The sequence below is a fragment of the Rissa tridactyla genome, chromosome 4 (genome assembly GCF_028500815.1).
Source record: "Rissa tridactyla isolate bRisTri1 chromosome 4, bRisTri1.patW.cur.20221130, whole genome shotgun sequence".
In the NCBI taxonomy this organism is placed as follows: Eukaryota; Metazoa; Chordata; class Aves; order Charadriiformes; family Laridae; genus Rissa; species Rissa tridactyla.
This window is the reverse complement of record NC_071469.1, coordinates 46,549,503-46,572,058: the sequence shown is the minus strand read 5'-3', so window position 1 is coordinate 46,572,058 and position 22,556 is coordinate 46,549,503. Positions and strand designations below refer to the sequence as shown.

Genomic DNA, 22,556 nt, shown 5'->3' with positions numbered 1-22,556 from the left:
AGCCTGTCTGGTGATGCACACATTAGTTATTCTAAACACGAGGGTGATGCAGCAGTCCCTTGCTTCTTGTCCTAGTCAAGAGTACTTCTCCTTAAGCCAGCTGTTTTCAGCAAGAGGATGGCAGTCTTGTTTCTGAATTGTGAGCTCCAGGATCCCAAGAAAGTTATGAGCTGATGTACAGGGCAATGTCTGTGCTGTCCTACAGCCTTGGACTGATTGAGACTGAAAAATAGGCGGTAGAGGTTCTTTACTCTGCCATGTGAGTGGGTGTTGCCGCTACTCACGTTTTTTGGCAGCATATATCGGTCTTGCATGATGGGCTTAGGAGCAGCTTGAAGGCAGAAATACTGCTCAAAAATGAACTAGCTCAAAGAGAGAGCAAGAAAAGTGTGGCAGGTTTCAAAACCTTATGAAAAAAGGTTGTGAATGAGGCAATCTTTCCTAGAATCTCTTTACCATTCGTAGCACTTAAAGCCAGAGGTCAGTTTTGGAAAGAGCATCCAAGCGTTGTCAAGATTCAGCTCTTGTAGTGTCATACACTTCAACTGTTCAATTCTAAGAAGAAGCTAATGAGCCTTGAGGCAGTTCCTGTTGTTTGCTCTTGAGAACAGAGAATTTCTCTTGTCCAACTGGAACAGGCAGAAATGCCTGCTGGAGTGCATTCACGTGTGATGTTGACAAACTAGGAGGTCCGGAGGAGGGAAGGGATACAGGCTGCGTCCTTGGGAGTTAAAACCACCCTGCCAACGTGCAGAGGGAGGTTGTGTGTGTGTTTATGGTCCTGTGCTGCATGTCCTGTTGCCTGCTCAGCTCAGTGACCCTGAGACAGAGTTGTTCTGCAGGCTTAGTGATGCTGCAGGGATGTCTATCTGTGCCTGTCAGACATGCTGCTTCTGTGGAAGGGTGAGTGGAACTGTAAGACTCTGTTGGCTTAAAACTCAAGAGAGCAGCCAGCTGATGCCGGAGAGGGGTGTCTGTGTGTGTGTGCAAATAAGTGCGGGTCACAGTTCTCTCCAGCCCCATCTGCTCAGTGGCTAGCAGGTGCCTGGTTGGAGTTAAGTGAGGCTCAGGTGAATGCTTCAATCTTGCTGGGGCACGGTGCCTCCAATGCTTTTGGTCTTATTTGTTTTTCTCTCTTTTCAGAACCAGCAGAGCCACATGGAGGACAGACAGGGACATGGGCCTGATGAATGCCATAGGCCTGCAACCCCGAAACCCCCCCACTTCTGTGACTTCACAGGGTACCCAGACCTTGGCGCCTCAGCTACAGAATGCCGAGACTCAGACAGAGAGGGAGGTACAGGAGCAGGAATCCGCCTCTGCAGGGACTGGGGAAGGTAGGAGCCCAAGCAATGATTTATCTGACAGAGGTTAACCTGGTGAGTGAGGAGTTTCCACACAGGTTCCACATCCTGTCAGTGCATTTGGACACTCCTGTTATCTCTTCAGCAAAGATTTCTCCAGTCTAATTTTCCTGTAGCCAGGCCAAGATGATCATGAGAGTGAATCTCTGTCCATTTGAATAGAGAGGTTGTCTTTTTCACATGCTTTTAGAGAGCAAAATGAACTCTTCTCCAGATCAGTGTGTCTTCATAGAATCGTCTGTACTGGCATCATTCCTCAGAAATCTCCTGAACTCTAACCACCAGTAAGGCGGCAAACTGCTAAGAATTATCCTTTCTGCCTCTGTGTTAGAGCTTGGTTTGGTCCTTTAACCTCTGCATCTAAAACCTGTGCAGGCGTCACAAGCTCAGCATCTGGATACAAAATAAAATACTGTAAATCACTTCTCACAAAGCCGGTATGAGTATTTTGTTTAGTTTGATTGATGAAGGCTATGATGAGTGTCCAACTCAGCTATTCAAAACAGTCTCTAGTGTTCTTCAGACCAGGAAAACTTACCAACATGTAAAGACCCGGAAGCAGATGATGTGCGATTTCTTAACAATGTTAAAATTACTGGTCCTTTGAAAGCGTGGTGATTTTCTCTGTGCTTCTTGTCTCTATACAGTAGCATTGTGCCTGAATCCAACCCTGAAGACTTGGTTAGGAAGGAGTTGGGCAATATATACATAGGAAAGATAGAAAATCAAGGAGACAATTTTGGAGGTGTTGGTTCATGGTGAACCCACTTGGCTTTGGGAAGCAGCCCATGACATGCCTGTTTGTGCCTGTATACTTGCTTGTGTTCTGTCACTCTGAAAGATGCTTTTTGGTATATGACACTTCCACAGTTTCTGTTGTGCACCATCCAGCCTGTGTGCTAAAGCTTTGTGTTTTCTGATCTTGGCTCTTCTGTTAAGCGGCAAATTCCTGACTTGGGGGGTTTCCTATCTGCTTATCTCAGCAGAACTGGGATTAACCTCTCTGGAAGGTTGGTACAGTTGAGGGCATGTGAATAAGGCTGGAACGTAGGATCTCTGGACAAGTGCTGAACTTGTGGGACCTGGTTCTTCCACTGAATGTGGTATGTAGACTGAGAACAGGGTACAGTGTGGGACCTTCTTACATCAAGGCCATGATGGCTGATGCTTCAGGTTTGGGGGTCTTTCACTGCTCCGTTAAACCAGTGGAGTTCTCCAGTGCTGCTGCTTTCTGCTGCTGTTCTGCAATTGTCTGAAGGCTTCATTATCTCATTCTTTCTAATTAATCTTTCAATTTTCACATCTAGAACATGGTTTTTAACTAGACCATTAATGAAATGGGGAAGGGTTGTCCTTCACCAGTGCCTTGGGGAGGGTATCTCTACAAAGGAGCAAAACATATAGCGTTTGGAAGAAAAGAAGTGTAGATAACAAGCCCAGGACAGAGACTTCTATTTGTCTCCCTTTCTTGCTTGGAAGAAGATTGATGGGTTCCACATTTGATATCATTTCTGGGTCAGACGCTGACTTATCACATGTCCCCTTGCAAGTGGCCTCACTGGCAAAATGGGCTTTCACACTCCTGTCTACTATATCTTTATCTATATATCTATATACACATACTTTGACCTTTGGAACAAAGGAGTTATTCCAGTATGGATGTATGAGCCGTGCTGGAGATGATCCAAGTGGTCTTACCCTGTAGCTGGTCAATTCTTATGCCAGTTGCATCCTTAGTGGAAATTCCTGTGCAAAAGCTCAAGAGCAGCTCAAAGCAGGGAGCTGTCAAGAGATAAACTATCAGGAGTGTACAGGAGCCAAAAAACCTCTGTAATCCATGACAGAGGAAGAGTACAAGGACCTATCATGAAGCAGAAAGACAGATTTTCAGCTCCTGTTACCAACACCTCAGGCAGGGACTTGGGGCATCAGTGGTCTGGTTCATCCGGGAGTCTGTGCCTCACGTTACACTTGAGCCCCATTGCACTGCTTGTGGCATTATGGTTGCTGTATTTCCAACATCATAAACACTTGTGATGCTTGTCCGGTGTGTTCAGCCAGGCTAGATTAGATGCTGCCCTGCTTTTCTCACGGTTAATGTGCCATTACTCTTTGCCTATTGAAAAGGAAACTGTGTTTCCTAATAGCAGGATCTAGATGTCAGAGACATGAAGGAGAAAAAAAAAAAAAGGGAAAAAATGTGCTAACACTAGCTTGGTGTGTGACCTACGGCAAATTATTAATCATCTACCAAATGGGAATAAATCTTCCCGTAGTACAGTACACCAGGGGCTGTGAAGATTAGTTAGTGTTTTGTATGGGGCTTTGAAGATGTAAATCACTACGTAAAGGCTTAACAGTATTAGCAGCAGCAGAATGGATAAATCAGATGTGATTCTGAGTAATGTAAAGGGTGGTGTTTTAGTTATCACCTTGTCATTGAGGGGGGGGAAGACACAAAACGAAATAAAAAAAAAAATCCTTGAATGTTTAAAAAAGAAAAAAAAAATAGAGGCTAGTGCTACCCCCAAGAGTGGGTTTCTGTCCTATGTTTTGTCAGCCTTGCTGTTGTGGGGAATTTTGGGTCAGGGCATTTCTTGCAGATATGTGCTTACTGAAAAAAAAAAAAAAAAGAAAAAAAAAGTATGCAGAATTGCATCAGAAATCTAATTAAGCTCTATGCGGGTATAAATAGTTTCCTTTTCTCATGCAAAGCTCTGCGGGGACTTTGCTGTTCTGATTATCTTTCTGCCTCCTTTGGAGGAATGAGTATATGATGACTTTATTAGAAGTGAATCCCTGTAACGTCTGTATCTTTTTGTTTTGCAGCAGTTGATAGCTGCCTTGTGAACTCTGCTCCCAAGCCACACATAAACCAAAGGAAGTTAAGAGTTGAGAGAAAACTAGGAGAGGTACCAAGAAATGCCTCAGTGTTTCAGCTGTCTCCTAATTTCTTTTAAGCTGACAGACATAGTGGAAATTGTGATGGAGTTGTAATTTTGAGGCACTCTAAATTAGAAACGGTCTGTTGGGAGTTATACTACTCTTTCCCTTGCAAATGGACAGGCATGATGGGGGAGGGATCGGTATTCAACTGACAAATTAAATGTCACTCAAAAAACCAACAAAAACTCCTAATGAGATTTAATGGCCCGAAGCTTTAACCTTTAGCAATTGTAATTCCCAGTCCAGACTGGGTCAGGCTGTGGCTGCCGCTTGTTCAGGCTGCTGGATCTGTGGAGTAGGGTGCAAGTGGCAGTAACTGTCAGGGACCGCAACTGGGCAAAAGGTGCCGCAGGCTGAGGACCTTTGCAGAGGTCCCTTCAGGACACTTGTTTGATTGTGCGCCCATGCTGTCCCCTGGCTATTGAGAGCATATCAATACATCTTTCAGGTAATCCAGTTGTTTAAAAAGGAAACCCACCCCCCCACCCCCCCCAAAAAAAAAAAAAAAACCACAAAAAACCAACAACACAAAAAAAGCCCAAAAAAACCCACAAACAAACAAAAAAAAAAGCAAAAACCTTGATGGAAATAACTGAAAGGCAATTGTAATCTCAATTCCTATCATCATTGTCTTTGGGGCTTAAAATTCAGATAGCTAGCTCAATGCTCATTTTGCAAGTATGTGTCTTTGGGGGGGGCAACACATTGACTATTGTCATGCCATATACAGTTTTTTTTAACCTGTTTGGTTGAAGTGCTTCTCACCAGCCAGTACAAATTTCCATCCTGTCCAGCTGCTTTCAGAGGTTGCAGCAGGCACTTTGAAGAGGGAAAAGGGTTGTAAAATGAAGGCTTGGGTTTGTGGGATTTGGTCTGTTCAAACTTTGGTAGTGAAAAGGCAGAACATGCAAGTGAAACTTTTCTGGTATAAGCAAAGTATCCTGAGGATGCCTATGGAGCACTTAGAAGCAGAGTCAGTGTGCCTGCACGTGATGTAATTTATTTAATCTAAGACATCAGGAACATGTGTCGGGGTGCTGCATAGGCAGGAATACCCTGTCCCCCGCTGAGCCTTGTGAGTGCTAAAAAGAAACATGTTGTTTTATGTTAGTTGAACACATTCTTGCAATGCTGCTGTCAGATGTGATGTGACTTTTGTGCGATCAGTGTGGAAATGGGAACCAGGATACCAGGGATCAGCTTCCAGATCTGCCTCTCATTCTCCAAGTAGGAACGTGGGTAGATCCCTTAGCCTTTCATCTGCCCGTCCATCTGTAAAATGTGCGTCATATGTCCTATAGAACTGCAAATTTCAGTTTCTCTTTAAAGCCCTCTGAAAAGCACTACCTAAAAAATAGAATCAAGTTCTAGAAGCATGTACTATGCAAGCCTTTACCGTGTGAGCTACTCCAAATACTTGGCTCTCTTGGGATTAAATTATGGGGGCTACTTTTAAAGTGAAACTTAGAAAAATAAGTTTCAGTCATACAAATCACCAAGGTGAGATATTGCGAAGAAATTTGTTACAAGTCAAAGCCAGTTGTGTCTCTTCTGAGTTCTATGGAGTTGTTTGAATTAGCTGCCTCAGAAAGGAAGCACGAATATGTTTCTGAGCTTGGTTGGGGAGAAAAGTAACTGGTAGTATTTCTTCTAGCACCAAGGGAGATGTAATTATTCATAGCTGGTTACGCTGGGCTGTGACCCTCCCTTCCCTATTCTTATGCAAGGAGTGAATTAATTTTAAAATGCTGATATTTTTATCTTTGAGCATCTGAATTAGTGGGTCAGCTCACACCTCAGAGCTATTATTCCATGTTCTCTGAAGACTCCGCAGTGCTTACTCTTAGTTCTAATTTTGAAGCTTTGTTTGCAAGCATGGCTACTAACTACTGCTGGTTTTAGAAAGAGGAAAGCTGAAAATAGGAAAAAATACCAGAGCAATGTCAGTATATCACACAGCCACAGAGGAGCCTGATCTCATTGTTGCTTCTGTAAGCTTTGCTCTTTATCAGGTGTGTGCCGTCCATGCCCAGAGATAAACGAGCTGTACGCCCCGTAAGTACTTCAGAGACCACTTCATTTAAGAGTGGAAATGCTTCTGCCTTATGACCAGCTCCATTCAAAGTTTTCCAGATGTTTTGCCTTCGTAGTCTTCTGTGTCAAACTCTGGTCTTGCTGGAGTAGCATGGCAAAGGACTTCCAGAGACAGATGCATTAGCTAGGAAGTATTTTGTTAAATGTTGGAGCCAATCAGCTAGATTGACAGAAATCCCCTGGTCTTCGGGATAATTACTCTCAAGAGTAATATTTTGTTTCTGTGTGTTTGATAGATGGTGTTTCGGACCTCTGGGAAGGTCACTTTGGTTAGAGTAGGAAAGGTTTGTAGCAACACAGCACTGTGGACACAACGCTAATACTTAATTGTATTATTGTGGGAGGGAACCATGGGTGATGCTTTTCTATCCTGTCAGGCACAGAACTTGTGTCCCTGTCCAAAAAAAGGTGGAAACTGTGTCTCAAGATTGCTTCCTGCTCTGTGATGGATCCTGATACAGGGACAGCCTATGTGGAGGACAAATTGGCAGGTGGTATGCTTACACTGGTACTTCACATACTGTATCTGGAGCTGGTTAGCTCAGTTTTCTAGATTTTGCCTGTAGTGCTCTGGGAGGTTTTTCTATTTTTCTGACCCTAGAAGGTAGGCTTAGAAGAATGAGAGCTTAAGATAAATGATTTTACAGAGCCTGGGAGATCAGATTGGAGTTCTGAGCAAAAAATGAGAGAAGAGAAATTGCCTTCTCTGTGTGGAGAATTAGATGTGCTATCACTTAGCCTACTCCTGCACACGCTCAGATTCATGCTCTGGATATGCCCAAACCCTTTGGAGTCTGAAAAAACGTGTCCCGAGTATGGGGTTTCTCTCTGTTAAGCCGGTGGCACAGGGAATGGGGTTTGGCCACTGCAGGAAGTTGAAACTTCTAGCAATCAGAGATGTGGGGTTTACAGCATTGATGCTCTTCTGGGTAAGTGCCTGTGTGCACGCTCTGAACCTGCACCAAATGGAAGTTAGCTTATTTCACTTGCACCGCGTACTAACGTAGTCTGCATTGGCAGCCTGGGGAGAGAACGTGCGTGGGAGTCACCAGGCAGTAGAAACGGGCTGTATGTGAATCTGTGTTGTAGCTCAGCTGAAGGCAAATCGCACAGGAAGCTTTGCTCTGAACCAGTCAGCCAAAGTCATCGTCAAAACCTGAGGGGTGAAAGGGGAGGACAACCCCCAAAGCTTGTTGGCTGCTGAAAGGTGAAGCTCATTTCTGGCCCTTGATGGGCTGTCTTCCTGGAATTTCCAACACTGATATATCTCCGTGCTCGTAATCTGAAGGCTCGTGACTTGCTGATTTCTGCTGTGGCATCAGCCCTTGCCTGTTTTCTGAGCAAGCAGCTGCCTCAACTGGAAATTCAGCCATGGCATGTGGTAATTAAGGGGCAGAGAAGAGCAGGGGGTGCTGTGGTGTGCACCGCCTGCACAGACTCCTCTGGTGAAGCACATGTTTGTAATGCTGAGGAGCATTGTCTGGGGATCCTTGCTGATTCACTGTTCCAATGCTCCTGTATTGGGCTAGTTTATAGTAAGTGAATCTGTCAAGAGCACAGTACCTGCTGTTACAGGACTTGTGCAGGGAGGGCAGTCTGGCATGTAAGCCAAGTTGCACATCTTGGCTTTCTCAGGCTTCCTCTCTGGCCTGTCCAGATGGTTGGTAACGAAGTGCTTATGACTATGCCCTCAAAAGGAAGCGATGACTAAATCCTAAACCATACTTCTCAAACCTTCCACTTACTTCTGCTCATAATTAATGCTTCAATATCCCCTGGCACGCGTGTTTTTCAACTGAAGTTTCCAGTCTAATAGCTGCTTCTGTCTGTTCTCTGTCCTCATGCTGGTCGGCCAGGTTCCTAGTTCATGCATCAGCCACATCCTGAACAGGATTTCTCTGCTAGAGTTGTGGGTCAGGCTCTGCCCAGGGGGTATTCTTGCTCACTCCTCAAGGCTCTGCTCCAGATTCTTATGTGGTTACTGGTGTCTCTGTGGTCTCGCTGATGCTCTAACCAAGGAGCTATGTAATTGCTCTATGTATGGTGGATATAGCAGGCTTACTACATTCCTAGCAGAAAGGGACTTAGTCTACTTGTGAGAATTAAATATGCCCTTAATGTCCATAGTAATTCTACAACAGGGCAGTATGTCAGCAGACTTGCTCAGAGATGAAATTAGCTATACCCTGTGGTGGAGGAAGCTGGTGGTGTTTGATGCAAGTACCACTGAACCCATGAGGAAAGGGAATAAGCTGTCACTGACTGACCGCGTAACGTGTTAACAGCTTTAACTATCTTGCTTTTTTAAAAAAGAACATCTACAGTGGCATGATGTAGACTGTGCTGAATACCCCAGCTCCCATGTTGGATACATGATCTCCACCCCACAGCCCCAAGCAGTTTTGACTTCCTAGTCAGCGTGGCATTTTGTTTTTTACTGTGTTTTAACTCCTACCTACATCTAGCCTTGTTGACATTTGTGTTCATTTCCTTGGTGCCAGGAGAGCTCATGGCTTTCTCCTCTAATCAGCACTGCGATAGCTTCGCGGAGCTGGGAGTGAGATTTATCTCTTTAATAAGAATCGTCAGGATCCCACTGTGGAATGATTCTAGCAGTTTATGATTACAGATTGTTTTCCCTAAATGGTCTGGGTAAAGTTTGTAGCGAAAGGAGGATGCTGGGAAACAGAACTGGGCTGGACCTTTGTGCCATGGGGATTTGATCTCCTATGTGTACTATTTTTCTGTGAGATTTTGTTCTTCAAAAGTAATCTTCAGCAGCCAAGGCATGTGACGATGCCTCAGAGCTCAGTACAGCCTGACTATGAAGAGAAGACTTGGAGATAAAGTAGACAAAGACTCTAGGTCTTAAGAGATATTTTTTGCATTCCTCAAAAAATATTAGTCAAGGGGAGCAGGAGCCTACACACTTGATCTTTCCTTGATCATAGGTGATGTGGAAGCACAGACCATGTTCTGTAGCTGCTGTCTGCTCTTGGCCAGCTGCCTGTGTCCTCTCTGGTACTGGGGAGGTTGCCATCGTGTCAGCTGCCTGGGGGGTTCTCAAACAGGCGAAGTAGGAAAGGCCACAGGACTCTCTAACACTATGGTGAAATGTTTGGTTTACTGCATTACAAACGGAGGTTTTTCTTCTTGCCCCTGTGGGACTGGCTGGACTGTCTCTGCAGCCGAGAAAACACACTGCCTCTTTGACGTTGCTTTTTTCCCCACCTGTGTGGCTAGATAAGAGCTGCTTCTCCAAGGCTTGGACATACAAGTCTGTGAGGTATACTTGCAGGAGTGGCCACGATTTTCTTGACAGAGTTCAGTGTCTTTTTTTGGTGCTTCACAGACAGTTATGGAAATAAAATATAGGGCTCCCTCTGGAACAAAGCCCATCTTCTGTCTCAGCACATGAGCACTGTGTGGTGCATCTGCCCAGCATCCTTTCTCTTCTTGTTGTAGTTTGCCTAGTGCACCAGAGTTGCTTCTGCTTTCTCTTGCAGGTGAAGGTCCAGAGTATGGGTCCAGCGGGGAGGATGCCCTGAGTAGGATCCAAAGGCTGATGGCAGAAGGTGGTATGACTGCTGTGGTCCAGCGGGAGCAGAGCACCACCATGGCGTCCATGGGTGGCTTCGGCAACAACATCATTGTGAGACACCGGATCCACCGCAGCTCTCAGACTGGTGCAGAGTCCACCGGAGCTGAGGGCACATCAGCACAGCAGTCCACCTCACGGCAGCTGGCAGCCGAGCTGGAGGGACGGATCCTTTCAGAGTCTATGCAGCTGTCAGAGCACGGCGTGAGCCTGCGGACAGCCCCTGGTGGGAGTGAAGGACAAAGCACTGGTGATCTGGACCTGCCAGAGCAGGCTCAGTCCTCCATGGACACTGAGGGACCAATTGAATACAGTGACCTAACTAATAATAACCATCTTCCTGACAGTACCAACTTCTATAGTAATGACAGCACCAGTGGGGAGTCGCGGAACAGGTAGAGATTGAGTTGTGTGTTGGTGCTACCCTTGTACTGCTCAGCAGAGACCTGTACCTCACAGCTGGCCAGGAGCTGGAAGAGTAGGGACGTGTGGCTCTGACAGGATGCTGGTGGTTCAGAGGGCTTTGCTATCCTGGGTGAGTGGGAAGGGATAAGGACTGCAAGGGAAGCCATGGGGAAGAAAGCGTACTTAAGTTCCAACATTCCCACTGCTGAAGAGTTAAGAGGAATATGAACCATACAGGCTGCACATCATGCAGATTTTGAAGCCCCATGGGACCCCTGAGCTCAGCCCTAACCCTGCAATTCAGTCAGTTTCATCCTTTGTAAAGTTTCTTTCCTTTCCTCTTTCCTGCCCTTTTATGTCCAGGGGCTGATCAGTAGAGTGAAGAAAGGGAAGGGGGCCTGCAGCATCCTTCTGGAGACAGGCAGTCCTACCGGGCAAACCTGGGCGTGATGCTCCAGCACCATTGCTGGAGTGGAGGAGTCTTCCAGACCACAGTCCTGCTCCGTGGCACAGCACTGCTCCCCCCTCAGAACATGGTGTTCTGAGATCCGTCCTGCCTGTGTTGTGGTCTTTTCTGTGACAAACTGGGCTTTGCCAAAACCTGCATGGCTCAGGATCTGCTCACAGGTGGGGATCTTTCCTTTTTAGAGAGTTAGTTTAGTACTTGGTGGGAACCTAAGCAGAGCTGCTGTATAGATGGGTAGAGGGACAGGGGCTACTGCTCTCTAGTCAGGATACGGTTCACGCAAGGATGTTCTAAGCTGTGCCAATATTAATATGAATGAGCCATCCCAGTGGTTTTATGGTGCCAGGACTGAGCTACACCTCCTTGGCAGGGGGCAGGAAATGTCTTTCAGCTCCAGGCCAGGGTGTGAGGTATGAGTCTGTGATGTAAGGTGTTGCATGTGAAATCTTGACCTTGTACATGTAGTTTCTAGTGGAGAAATCAAGGCTCTGATATTTTGTTTTTAGTCTCAAATGTGATTTTCCTTTTCGTTTGTAACTCTCCATCCCTAGCAGGCTTGTGGAGGAAGGACGGGGAGAGCGTGAGTGCTAACGAGGGAAACACCAAAGATCAATGTCATTAAAATATGACAAACCCTTGCTTGACCTACTGTCTTCATTTGTGTGATGGTTTTCTCTGTGTTCAGCCTTGGGATAGGTACATCTAGCTCAGAAGCACAAGGTAGCTTACAAATATCAGATGATGACCACCCCCTTCCCAGGAAGAGAGCAGGCTCAGCCTTAGAGTTGGAAGCCCAAAACTGAGGAACAGGGAAGAGCATTTGGGAGTCTTGATTGCAAATTGCCTTTTAACCAGTGTGGAGATAAACGGGCACTTCAGCATTTCCCATCATTCAAGTACTGCATTAGGGAGAGAGGGGAGCGTTTCTACTATCCCACTTAAAAAGGTAGGTAGAGATGCAGCATCTTAGGCAAGCAGAGAGCGGTCGGTCAGAGCAGAGAAGGGATGCAGTATCTGTCTGTTACGGATAAAGGAATGCCTGCCCCAGTGTTACCACTCTGCGGTGAGGGATGCTTCCCCTGCTGTCTGAGCACCTGCCGGCAGCTGCTGCGCTCCTGCCTGGCTCCTCTAGACTCCGCGCTGCAAAGACATTTACAATAAATAAGGCTGTCATTAGGCAGCACTCAAGCTCCCAGTCAGAAGAGTCTGTTAGAGAACATTAAGCAAATTTTCTCTTAAATCACAGCCTGGAAATGAACCTTAAATCAAATCAGCTGCTGCCAGGCCTCATTGCAGAGTGTTAATGAGGCTCTAAAACCTGCCCTGAGCCAACCACATCCCTGATCTGACAGGAGAGCAGCCTGAAAAACGGGATTCCCTTGTGTGGTGAGGAAGGTTTCATGCATCCCTGTATCGCCTCAGTGTGGGGTGGCCTGAGGATGTGCTGGCACTTGGGAGCCGGAGGAGCTATGTCTCAGCTGAAGCCTTGGGCAGACAGGGCGGTGCAGGTCTAGGCAGAGCTGTTTACTGCTCTGCTTGAAAACAAACTAAAACAGAGCCTGGAAAAAAACCTGCTTCTGCTTCAGCTCAGACTGGCATTTCTTTTTCCTTCTCCCTGCATGATTCCTGGAAGAGTCTTGACGCCCATTCTTGGTAGATGTTTTGCAGAGCATTTACAGACGTCCATTTCCATAGCCAAAGCCAAGCTACCTACGGAAAGATTTCCATCACTGTTAGAGAAAGGTCTTCTGGTATGCCTCACTCGTGTTGGCAGATTCTCAAAGGCCTGGCATGCGCCATTGCTGGGCACCCTGGCCAGGCTGCTGTGCAGAGGCCTGAAGCCTGCTCTGCTGAGGACTTCCCCTTGGTCCAGACCTGTCCCTATTGGAGACGGTGGCAGAGCAGGCAATGAGCTCCAGTGGGAGCAGGAACAAACCACAGCTGCTGTCTTAGACGTCAACTCAGGACATCTCTGAAGCTCCAAAGCAGCTTTTCATTCGAGGCTTGTAGGGGAAACTCTTCCTGATGAGGTAAGCGTGGAGGCCTGATCAGAGCAGGCAGCTTTGATGTTTCTCCTAAACCGCATTGTAGCTCTGGGCCAAAGGCTGGTAAGAGCTGCAGCCTGACTCCTGCGTTCATGCAGGCTTTAAGCAGGAACAGTGGGCACGGTGGGTGTGGGTGGGCTTAATCTTCACATGCTGCCTTGGATGTGCCTCGTAGATGACCTGCTGTGGCCACACAACTAAGCAGGTGCTCTCAGTGGTGGTGGGCTCGTATGTAGAGCACAACACTTGTTTGGGTTTTTTTGAGTTTCAGACCTAGAATCTGCCAAGCTCGCTTTCTGTCCCTGCCTGAGACCTCACGGAGGGAGGTGGGTGGGTGGGTGGGAAGAGGGGGGACTGGAGGGAAAATTGAGCACACTTATGCCTCCTTTCCCCCAGTGCAATTTTTTTTATTATGCTTTCATGCTTCTGGTGGAACAAAACTCTTTTTCTGCTTTGGACTCCCCTGTCCTGGCCCAGCAGTCTTCCTGGGTTGGTTTGGGCAGGGCTGAGCTGACTTGTACCCTGAATCCGCATGATGAGCAGAGGCCTGGAGCACTGCGCAGAACAGGAGACGATGGCATTGCCCGCGTCCAGGACGAGCGTAGCGGCGGCAGAGGGCTCCTTCCCCAAACCTGGCAGCTTGACCTGCTCGCTGCGGTGTGGTAACACAGCGCTGAGGCAAACGCCCTGCCAGGAGCAACGTGGAAATTCAACAAGAGCTGCCTGAGGAAACCAAACCAGAGCTGTGCATGCTTGCTGGCCCAATTTAGGAGGCAAAATGAGAGCTTTGCTGCTTAGGAGCAGGAAATAATCTTAAAAACCAAAAACGTTTCTCAGCCAGCCTTAGCCTGTCAGGAGCCTTTAAATGTGCTAACAAAATCCTGGGGAAAGGAGAAATACGGTGCAGAGAATTTTATTTAGCTTTCAAAAGGCTTTTGATAAAGTCCCTCACAAGAAGCTATTAAAGAAACTTAGTCACCTCAAGGGCGAGGGGTAGAGTCCTCCTGGAGGTGGAAGCTGTTTGAGTTGGGAATTGGAGTCAAAAGTAACAGCCAATTCTTGGCGTGGAAAGAGGTTAATGGTGGGTTGGTCAGGTTCGGTAGGAGCCAGTGTTCTCTAAAAGCCCTAATGAGCTGGAAGAGGAGGGGAACAGCTGAAGATACACGATTATTTAGGTTAGCTAGGAAGAGAGATGGTGCCAGAAGCCTGGGGCAGTGGGAGGAGGTAATGGTTGGAGCTGCTGTGCTTGAAGTGGGCTTTTGTATGGATCCTCCACTGTGCTAAGCTGCACGGGCACTGCTGCAGCTGTGAATGCTCCAGCACCGCCGGGGCCTGGGACCAAACCAGCAGGGGAGGGGAGGGGAGAGGAGGCCTGGGGCCCCACAGGGGTTACTGAAGCCCTGGCAGGTGGCACAGCGAACTGGTGAGACATGCTTGTCCCTACGAGTCCTGTCTTTTCTGCCCTCTCCATTGCTGGCCTGTTGCTCCATCTCCAGCACCTCCAATTTGACTTTCCCTTGGAAGTCCTACACCATACCCGCATGTGGCCGGTGTGGGATGTCTGTAGGGTGATCCTGGGTGGTGCTGGGACCCCAGCTCTACCTGATGGCCAGGAGCTGAGCTGTGCAGGGCAGGGACCTGGTCACAGCTGGGTGCACAGGGAGCTGCTCTCCTCTGTGCTAACAGCACCGAGCCCCAGCCCCATAGCCAGCCCCTCCGCTCGCCGCTGGCCGAGGAGCAGCTGCCCTCTCTGCTCAGTCCCAATCTGTCAGAGAAGCTGTTCTCCAGCAGAAAAAAGGCAAATTAATTAAAGCATGCAGCATGTGAGCCACCCGCCTCTAATTGGGATCTCGGTATGCAGCACGTAAATGTCATGCTGCTGCTGCCTCTGCATGGAGGGGGCCCTTGGCACATGAGAGCACATGAGAGCGGCTGGAGCGGGGGACGGCAGCCTTTCATTTCCAGCTGCCACCCTCTGCCAGCCAATTAATGTCGGTGCCCCCGGGAGCAGAGGCCTCTCTCCTCCCTGCCCTGCTGCCGCTGCCCAGCTCCCGCAGTGGTAATGAGCGGGAGGCTCGTTACAGCCCGCTCCGTGCACTTCGGCGAGCGCGGGGATTTGTTTTCCCCACAGCGTCTCGAAGAGAAGCGCCTCATCTGATCTCAGTTAGCTCCCTCGGCTCTTCTTCCTTTTGCCTTTCAAGCGGTTGTTGCTGGCGTGCGGCACCGGTAGGAGCAGATCAAGCTGTCCTCCCTTGGCATCAGCTCCCGCCCAGCCAGGAGCCGGCATCCCGGAGAGGTCACCATGGGGCTTCCTCTCTGCCTCACCTCTGAAGATCAACACGCTGTTGCTCAGCCTCCGAGCACCCACCCTCTGCGCCAGGGTCTTGCCTGTCCATTCCGGCCAGGCTCCTCCAGCACGGTGGTGCCAGGTGGGAGGGACTGGAGGCCCCAAGCACGGCCTGGGCAGGGTTCAAGCGACTCAGTGGGACCGGCAAAGTGTGAGCAATGTGAGATGTGAGCCCAGCAGGGAGCAAACGCCACCACTGGAAGAGGCAGCCGGACTCTGAGGGAGGACCCTTTGCTGGAATCGGACCAACACGCGTGTGGGGAGCTGCGGCTGGGCTCTGCCGCCCCACTGAGCCTTCGCTTCGGCCGTGGCCAGCAGGACAGTGAGCTCTGGGCTGGCACGTGGCTTTTGGCAGCCGCTGAGGTTTCTCTTTCTGTCCTTGCATCCAGCCCTGCTCCAGCTTGGCTGGTGGAGTTGGACTCTGGAGTCCCTGCTCTTTGCAAGCTCAGGAAAACCCTGAGGCTCCTGCCATCTTTACCCTCTGAGCTCCGAACTCCAGCTTTACAGAGGATAGGGTGAATACCAGACATTGTGCAAGCTGAGCAAAAACATGAGATGTCATGGTAACTTAGGCTTGGTCCTTTCTATTTCTTAGGCTCAGCTACTTAAGGAAGTGATTGTCCCCCTGTACGTGGCACTGCTGAGGCTCCACCTCAATACTGTGTTCAGTTTTGGGCCCCTCGCTACAAGAAAGATATTTGAGATTCTGGAGCATGTCCGGGGAAGGGCAATGAAGCTTGTCGAGGGGTCTGGAGAACAAGTCTTATGAAGAGCAGCTGAGGGAAGTGGGTTGTTTAGCCTGGAGCAAAGGAGGCTGAGGAGAGACCTTATCAGTCTCTACAACTACCTGAAAGGAGGTTGTAGCGAGGTGGGGGTCAGTCTCTTCTCCCAAGTAAGAAGTGATAGACATGAGGAAATGGCTTCAAGTTGTGCCAGGGGAGGTTTAGATTGGATATTAGGAAAACTTTCTTCCCAGAAAGGGTTATCAAACATTGGAACAGGCTGCTGAAGAGAAGTGGTGGAGGTATCCCTGGAGGTATTTATGCCATTGCTGGAGGTATTTAAAAGACGGGTAGATGTGGTGCTGAGGGACATGGTTTAGTGGTGGTTTTGGCAGTGTGAGGCTAATGGTTGGACTCAATGATTTTAAAGGTCCCATCCAACCTAGATGATTCTATGATCCTACATGGCCGGGCCAATATTCCCACCCATGTGGGTGCCATGGGTACGGCTTTCCCCAAACCCCTTTCTCTGTGCCACGCAAATGGCAGACCAGCAGAGCTCTAGGTTGGGTGCCTGTCCTTTTTCTTTGAGGCTGGATCAGGTTGTCCTGTGTAGGAGACCTGCTACAAGGTGGTATGCTGCTCTCCTGCCTCTGTCCTGCTAGAAATGCCCCTGCCCGGGGCACGGGGGAGCAGAGCCGGGGACCGGGTCTGGCCCCTTCCCCTGTGTCCATGCATTGTGTGGTGGTGGGCTCTGGGTGATTTCCCAGTGGACAGGAGGGAGCCCGGGCAGGGGCTCTCGCTGTGCTCCCCCAGGAGCATCCCTGTGCTGCTGGGGCTCTCCCATGAACCTGTGTCTGTGAACCCAGGTGCAGGTGCCCAAGGGCAAGGGTGTTCTCCTGGGCTGTTTGAAAGGTTGATGCTCAGCAAACACGGGCTTATGCCCCCCGCTGACAGCTTTTGTGTATGAACCTGGGTTAATTTGATGCATAGATGGAAATGTTTTTATCCTTGAGAATTTTGTGGCATGCGACTGCTGTCTCAGAGCAGGGAAAGCATGCCAAGCTGTGGCCCTTCCTGGAGTTTAATGCTGGACCACTGATACCATCGTCGCTATTAAAGCCCATCCCCCAATCCCCAGTTCAATCATACAGTAATACCCTGATAGGATTGGGGCTGGCTCTGATGGCAGATGGGCACCAGTCCTTCCTTCGGCGCGGGGCACCACCACCCTATTGCAGGGAAATTTTAATTTGCAGATTATTTGTTTCCACGGCAGGCTTTGGAGCGGGGCGGGGGAGAGCGAGTTCCCGTTATCAGGGTGGTGCTTGCTGGCCGCTGACCAGGCACCGCTGAAAGCCAGAGCCCTTTGCTGGGCTCTGTCACGCTTTGCTGGCTGGAATCCAAGCCCAGCTTCTTGCCTTCCCCTGGGTCCCTTGTCAAACCTCCCCAGGGCGCCGCGGCCATGCCTCTGCCCTTTCCCTGGCGGTCATTACCCCTGGATTTACTCGCTCCTGCTGGGCAGGGCTGTACCCCCACCGAGGTGGGCACCCATCCGTGGGGTCCCCTGCCTGTGCTCTGTGCCCGGGACAGTGCTGCAAACGCCATCCCTCTGCTGTGAGCCCTGCTTTGGCTGCAGGCACAATTGGAAAAGGCTCAAAGGGGGTAATGAAGACTGACTGGCAGCGACCGGGGAGGCTGATATTAAAGCGTTTAAGTGCTATGGCGGTATGGAGGGCTGCACTTATCTGTCTGCCCACTGCAAAAGTTCCCATGGAAGCCCTGCCAGCAGCCCCCTGCTAATCACCTACATTAAAGCAGATGCTAATTAAACCAATTATTTAAGGAGGGATTGAGGCTGGTCCTGCTGCATTGCTGAGGGGGGGAGCAAGCACAGCCATGAAACGGCAGCTTTTTAGGCTGTGGGACCCAGTGTGACCAGCAATGACAAGTGGCACTGGGAAGGACAAGGTGGTTTTGAAATGCACAGGGAATACCTGGGCCATGGGGCACAGTCTGCGAGGAGGAGGAGGAAGAGAGCTGAGCACGCAGAGGCAGCGGTAACCTCTTTTCCTGCTCCACTCTCAGTGCGAGGTGCTGCCCTGCACCCAGCCTTTCCCACCTGGCTCTATATCCAGTGGGAGCAAGGATCCCGCACGGGGGACCCTTTATTTCAAAGCCACGTGAGCTCCTCTGCAGTGGCACTGGCTCTGCTGCAGCAAGCGAGTGCCACCATTGGGGTAGGGGGGCTTGGGCTGCTCCCCCCAGCGCTGCAGCCCCGGGCTGAGTGGTTGGCAGCACTCGGGGTGCAGTGACCCAGGAGAAGCCCCAGAGATGGCTTTGCTCTGGAGGCGCTGAGGGGTGGCTAAACCCGGCATTGTTTTTTTGATGAGACCTCAGATTTGGTTGACAAAGGTAGCTGCGTCGGCATAATATGCTTAGGCTCCTGTAAGGTATTTGACATAATACTTCTTGACAGCCTGATCGGAAATTAGCCCTATACAGCACTCTGTGGGTTTAATGCAGCTAAGTGCAAGGCTGTATGTTTGGGGAGGCAGAATGTAGGTCGCAGTGGTGAGACGGGGCCGCACGCCGCAGGCGGCCAGGCGAAAGTCAGAGTGGCTGAGGTCCAAGAGGGACCAGCGGCACCGGTGGGTCCCATCCTGCAGAGGGGCTGAGCTCGTTGATTAGAAGTTGCTTTGGAAATCAAACTTGGGGAATAACTTAGCTGAAACCCCACCGGGACTCTGAGGTGCCAAAAAAGAGCCAGCCTGGGGACACCAGCAGTCAGTAAACCACCAGCAAGTGAAACTGGTGTCCAGGTCCCACATGCTGCTCCCTGCTCTGGTGCTGTCTTGGCTTGTGCTTGCCCCCCCGCAGCCCCTCGCTGTGGGCTTAGCAGGACGGGGCATCTCCTCCCCCTCGGCTGCTCCAGGCTCCTGTCCCCTGGTCCCTGCCCTTAGGCCCTTACACCCTGCAGGTGATTTTTCTCTGGTAACTGCCTCCTGCTCTTTTTCTTTTCCTCCTCTCTGGAGTATTATTTATCTTATGCTCATCAGCGAGCATGGGCTTTCCTTCCTTGGAGCGCTGCCTCCCATGCAGTTAATGGGACTGGTGGGAGCGGGACGGTCTGGAGATGATGCTCGCTGGAGCTCAGGTCCATCCATGGGAACACCTCAGGGTGGTGCAGATTTGTGGGCTCTGCCAGTCGAGAGGTTAGCCAGGCTGCAAGTGCCCGTGTCCTGCTCACACCGTGGTGGTGGGGACACGTCAGCCACCCAAAGAGTTGCCCTTGGGCCGGCTCTGCATGGACTCACCCTGATGCTGCCTGCCCCAGTCCCATTGCCTGTACAAATACTGGCTTAAGGGATGGCAAATGGCCCTGAAACCACCAAGATTCCTCCCGCCTCAAGCAGCCCCTGCTCCATCTTCATCAAGGCTGTTTAAGGTCATCCAGATGGCTTAATGGACCTCATCAAAGTACAATTTGTATCGCAGTGCGCGGCTATTTGAAGCATCCCAGCTCAAGGCTGGCGGTAGCGCTTTGGCTGGGGCAGTGGCACGTCTGCCTCAATTCATTGAGGAGGTGATGGATGAGGGACTGGAGCCTGGCAGGGGGAGGCTGGCCCTCCCCTGGGGGGTGAGGAGGGACCCAGGGGGCTTTTGCCTGGAGGCTGTGGGCTGGTGCTGCTTGGGTGTCCATGAGGGGTTGGCAGCTATTGCTGTAGGGATGGATGCAGATGCAACAGGTCCCCAACCTTTAGCAAACAGCTGGGAAAGCCCTTTGAACCCCTTCATAACCACGGGCTCTGTCTTGCCAGCTTCCTTATCCACAGCTTGCAGCCTTGCTGGTTTGGTGACTGCCCTTTGCAGTCCCAAGGGGTTGCTCCTCCCTGCTGGCATCTTTAGCTCTTTGGGGAGTTTGTTAAGTGCTGCTTTGCTTTGCTCTACGCTCTCTGGACAGGCTCCGTGTGCTGCAAGGGTGAAGTGCTCCTGCCCCACGGCTGAGGCAGGAGAGGTCTTGTCCCCTGTGCTGGGGCTGCTGCCAGGTTTCCAGGCAGGGTCTCAGGCCCTGAACAGGTGGAATAAGTAAATTTTCATAAATTTTTCATAGTTTTACCCTTCAAGAAATTAAAACCGCAGCTGCTTACTTTCCTCTTTTGAAATATTATCACTGAGATGGTGTATTTTTTGATTTCAGTGGTAAAGCCTATTTAGGGTCAGGTACTCAACTGAGTACGAATTAATTCAGCTCGTCAGAGCGCAGTGTCCCTCCGTAGAGAATCCTCCCTCAAAATGCATTGCTCTGACTCAGGTAGCTCTGAAAAGTCTATGAAAATAGATTTTCCCCATTTTACGGTAGCGAGAGGGGAACCTAATTATTTTTTCACTGTATTATGGGAGTGCCTGCCATCCCACTCCACAGCAGCACCTGGGGGATGCTGGCACGCCACGGTAGCCGGGGGGGAGAGCAGCGCAGGCACGAGTGACTGCGGGGGCAGATGCACGAAGGGAGGCTGGAGGAGCTGGATGAGGGTGGCTTGGCCACGGAGCAGCAGCTGACAAAGGCGACAAACCAGAGTGCGGGGAGAGGGGTGCTGTGAGCTGGAGTCTGAATCCCACCCAAGCGATGGTGGCTGTTAACAGCCCCTCTCCAGCGAGGCAGCTGGAAGCACTTGCTCTCTAGAGGTGTTGGCAGCTCCTCTCCTCGCGCTTTAGGTCGTGTGCCTGCTTAGCCCTTGGAAGGGGGTCGTGGTCCCTCACTGCCCCCGTCTGGGCCCCGGCTCTGCCCGGCAGTGTCCTTCACTGCGGCTCCGTCCTCCAGCCTAATCACCCAGGGGCTGGAAATTAAGTCCCATCACAGGCTTGTTTTCATTAATAAAAACACCAGGCTGGCCTGGGATTTTTATTTATTTTGCTGATGTGATTACCTGCCTCCCGCCCACGGCTCCCCCAGCCCCTGCCCGGTGGGGAGGGGAATGCTCCACGTGGGTTAATGGGCTCCCATGGGCGCCTTCACTCTATGCCATGCTCAAAAAATCCCAAGCCTCCATCATCCCTGCCCTGGGGGGCTCCTCAGCCAGAACCTGCTCCGGCTGCAGGAAGGAAGCTGCAGCACCGCGACAGGGCATCCCCCCTGCCACCAGCGAGGGTCTCGGGGCCAGGTTGCCAGCCAAATTGCTGGCCAGGGGCTGGTGTGGGGCTAGTGCTAGGGCAGAGCAGGAGCTAGCCTGGCTGCAGGGAGGAGGAGGAGGGCTGTGCGTATGTGTTTGTGTGTGTGCACGTGTGTGTGTGCAACGGAACGCCTGTGGAGGGGAGAGGGGCTGCAGCGTGAAAGGATGGATGGATGGATGGATGGATGGATGGATGGATGGATGGACGGAGCTGGGCTGGCAGGCTCCTGCCCTCCTCCTCCTCCTCCTCTGCTCTCTGCCCTGAGACGCCTTATTTAAATAAATGATGCAATTACTGGGAATTAAGGAGAGGTGAGGGATCGATGCCAAAACGGAGGCTGCTCATTTCCAACTTCCCTAGATACTTCAGGTTTTTCTGTGCGCCCTCTGCCCCTCTCTTGAGTTTTCTCTTCCTCCCAGTGAAATCGTGGGAAGGATGGACACCCACCCGGCTGGAGGCTCCTTCCCCCCTCCCTTGGTGTCTTCTTCCCTGACCGAGCTGGTTCTTGTGGTGCCTTTTTGACTCCCCTTGCAGGGTCTTGTGCCTTCCTGCCTCTGCCTTCCCCAGGATCCCCAGCTCCGGGGTGAGTGGTCCCAGGGCTGTGCCTTGCAGGCGGCCCCGGCCCTGCTGCCCTCCCGCTCTACTGCAGCCCCCTGCTCGCCTCCCAATTCCCCGGCAGACACAGTAGTGAGATTATCGTAATGATGTCCGACAAGGCAGTATCAGGAATTATGCTGATAAATCTAAACAGACAGCTTATAAAAAAAAAAAACAAACACAACTACAACTGAACCCAGGCCTGTAATTTAATACAGGGTTATTAGCCTGGCCGGCAGAGAACAGAGCTCTTGCATCCTGCATCCTTGAGTCTCCTCTGTCCCTGGCTCTGCCTTGAGAAATGGCCTCTTGCCATAACTAAAAGACTTCAGCCAGGTTTTTGGCTCGACCTGGGGCCATGGAATCTCCTTGGCGAGTGCTGGGGCTGGGTGGGGGGTACAGGCCCGGGGGTGAATGGGATACCCCAATGGCAGCGGGCTGTCTTCGTCTCCGCAGCTCAGTACCCATCGCCAGCCCACGCCAGGTCTTCTGCCCAGGGTAAACGTCAGTGGGAAGAGGCTGGGAAGGAGCCAGGGGGGAGGAGAGGGGCAGGCACACGTGTGGGAGGTGTGAATGCCAGGGGGCTACCCGCTGTCGTGCTCGGCACCTGTGGGATGAAGGCAAGTGACTGGCAGCCGGGTCCCTGCCCCGTGGCAGCCCCACGGCTGGCCCGGGTCCCTGCCGGATGCAGGGCAGGGGCAGCATCTTTCTTGGGAAAGAAAGGATCTGCTTTCTTCTGGCAGTATTAAATGCTTTCTTGACACAGCAATCGCTGACTGCTGTTTTACCTGCTGTGG

The 22,556-nt window shown here is 50.7% G+C and overlaps 1 protein-coding gene across 5 annotated transcripts in view; it reads left to right on the top strand.

Moving 5' to 3' along the window:
* Positions 1-11,511, top strand: part of AMBRA1 (autophagy and beclin 1 regulator 1) — a 137,763-nt gene extending 126,252 nt beyond the window's left edge. For all 5 annotated transcript variants that reach the window (XM_054197793.1, XM_054197795.1, XM_054197792.1 and 2 more), the window contains 2 exons: positions 1,144-1,337; positions 9,911-11,511. In XM_054197793.1, the coding sequence (XP_054053768.1) occupies positions 1,144-1,337; positions 9,911-10,401 (685 nt within the window). In that variant the 3' untranslated portion in view covers positions 10,402-11,511. The remainder of the gene's footprint in view (positions 1-1,143; positions 1,338-9,910) is intronic.
* The last annotated feature ends 11,045 nt before the right edge of the window (positions 11,512-22,556 follow it).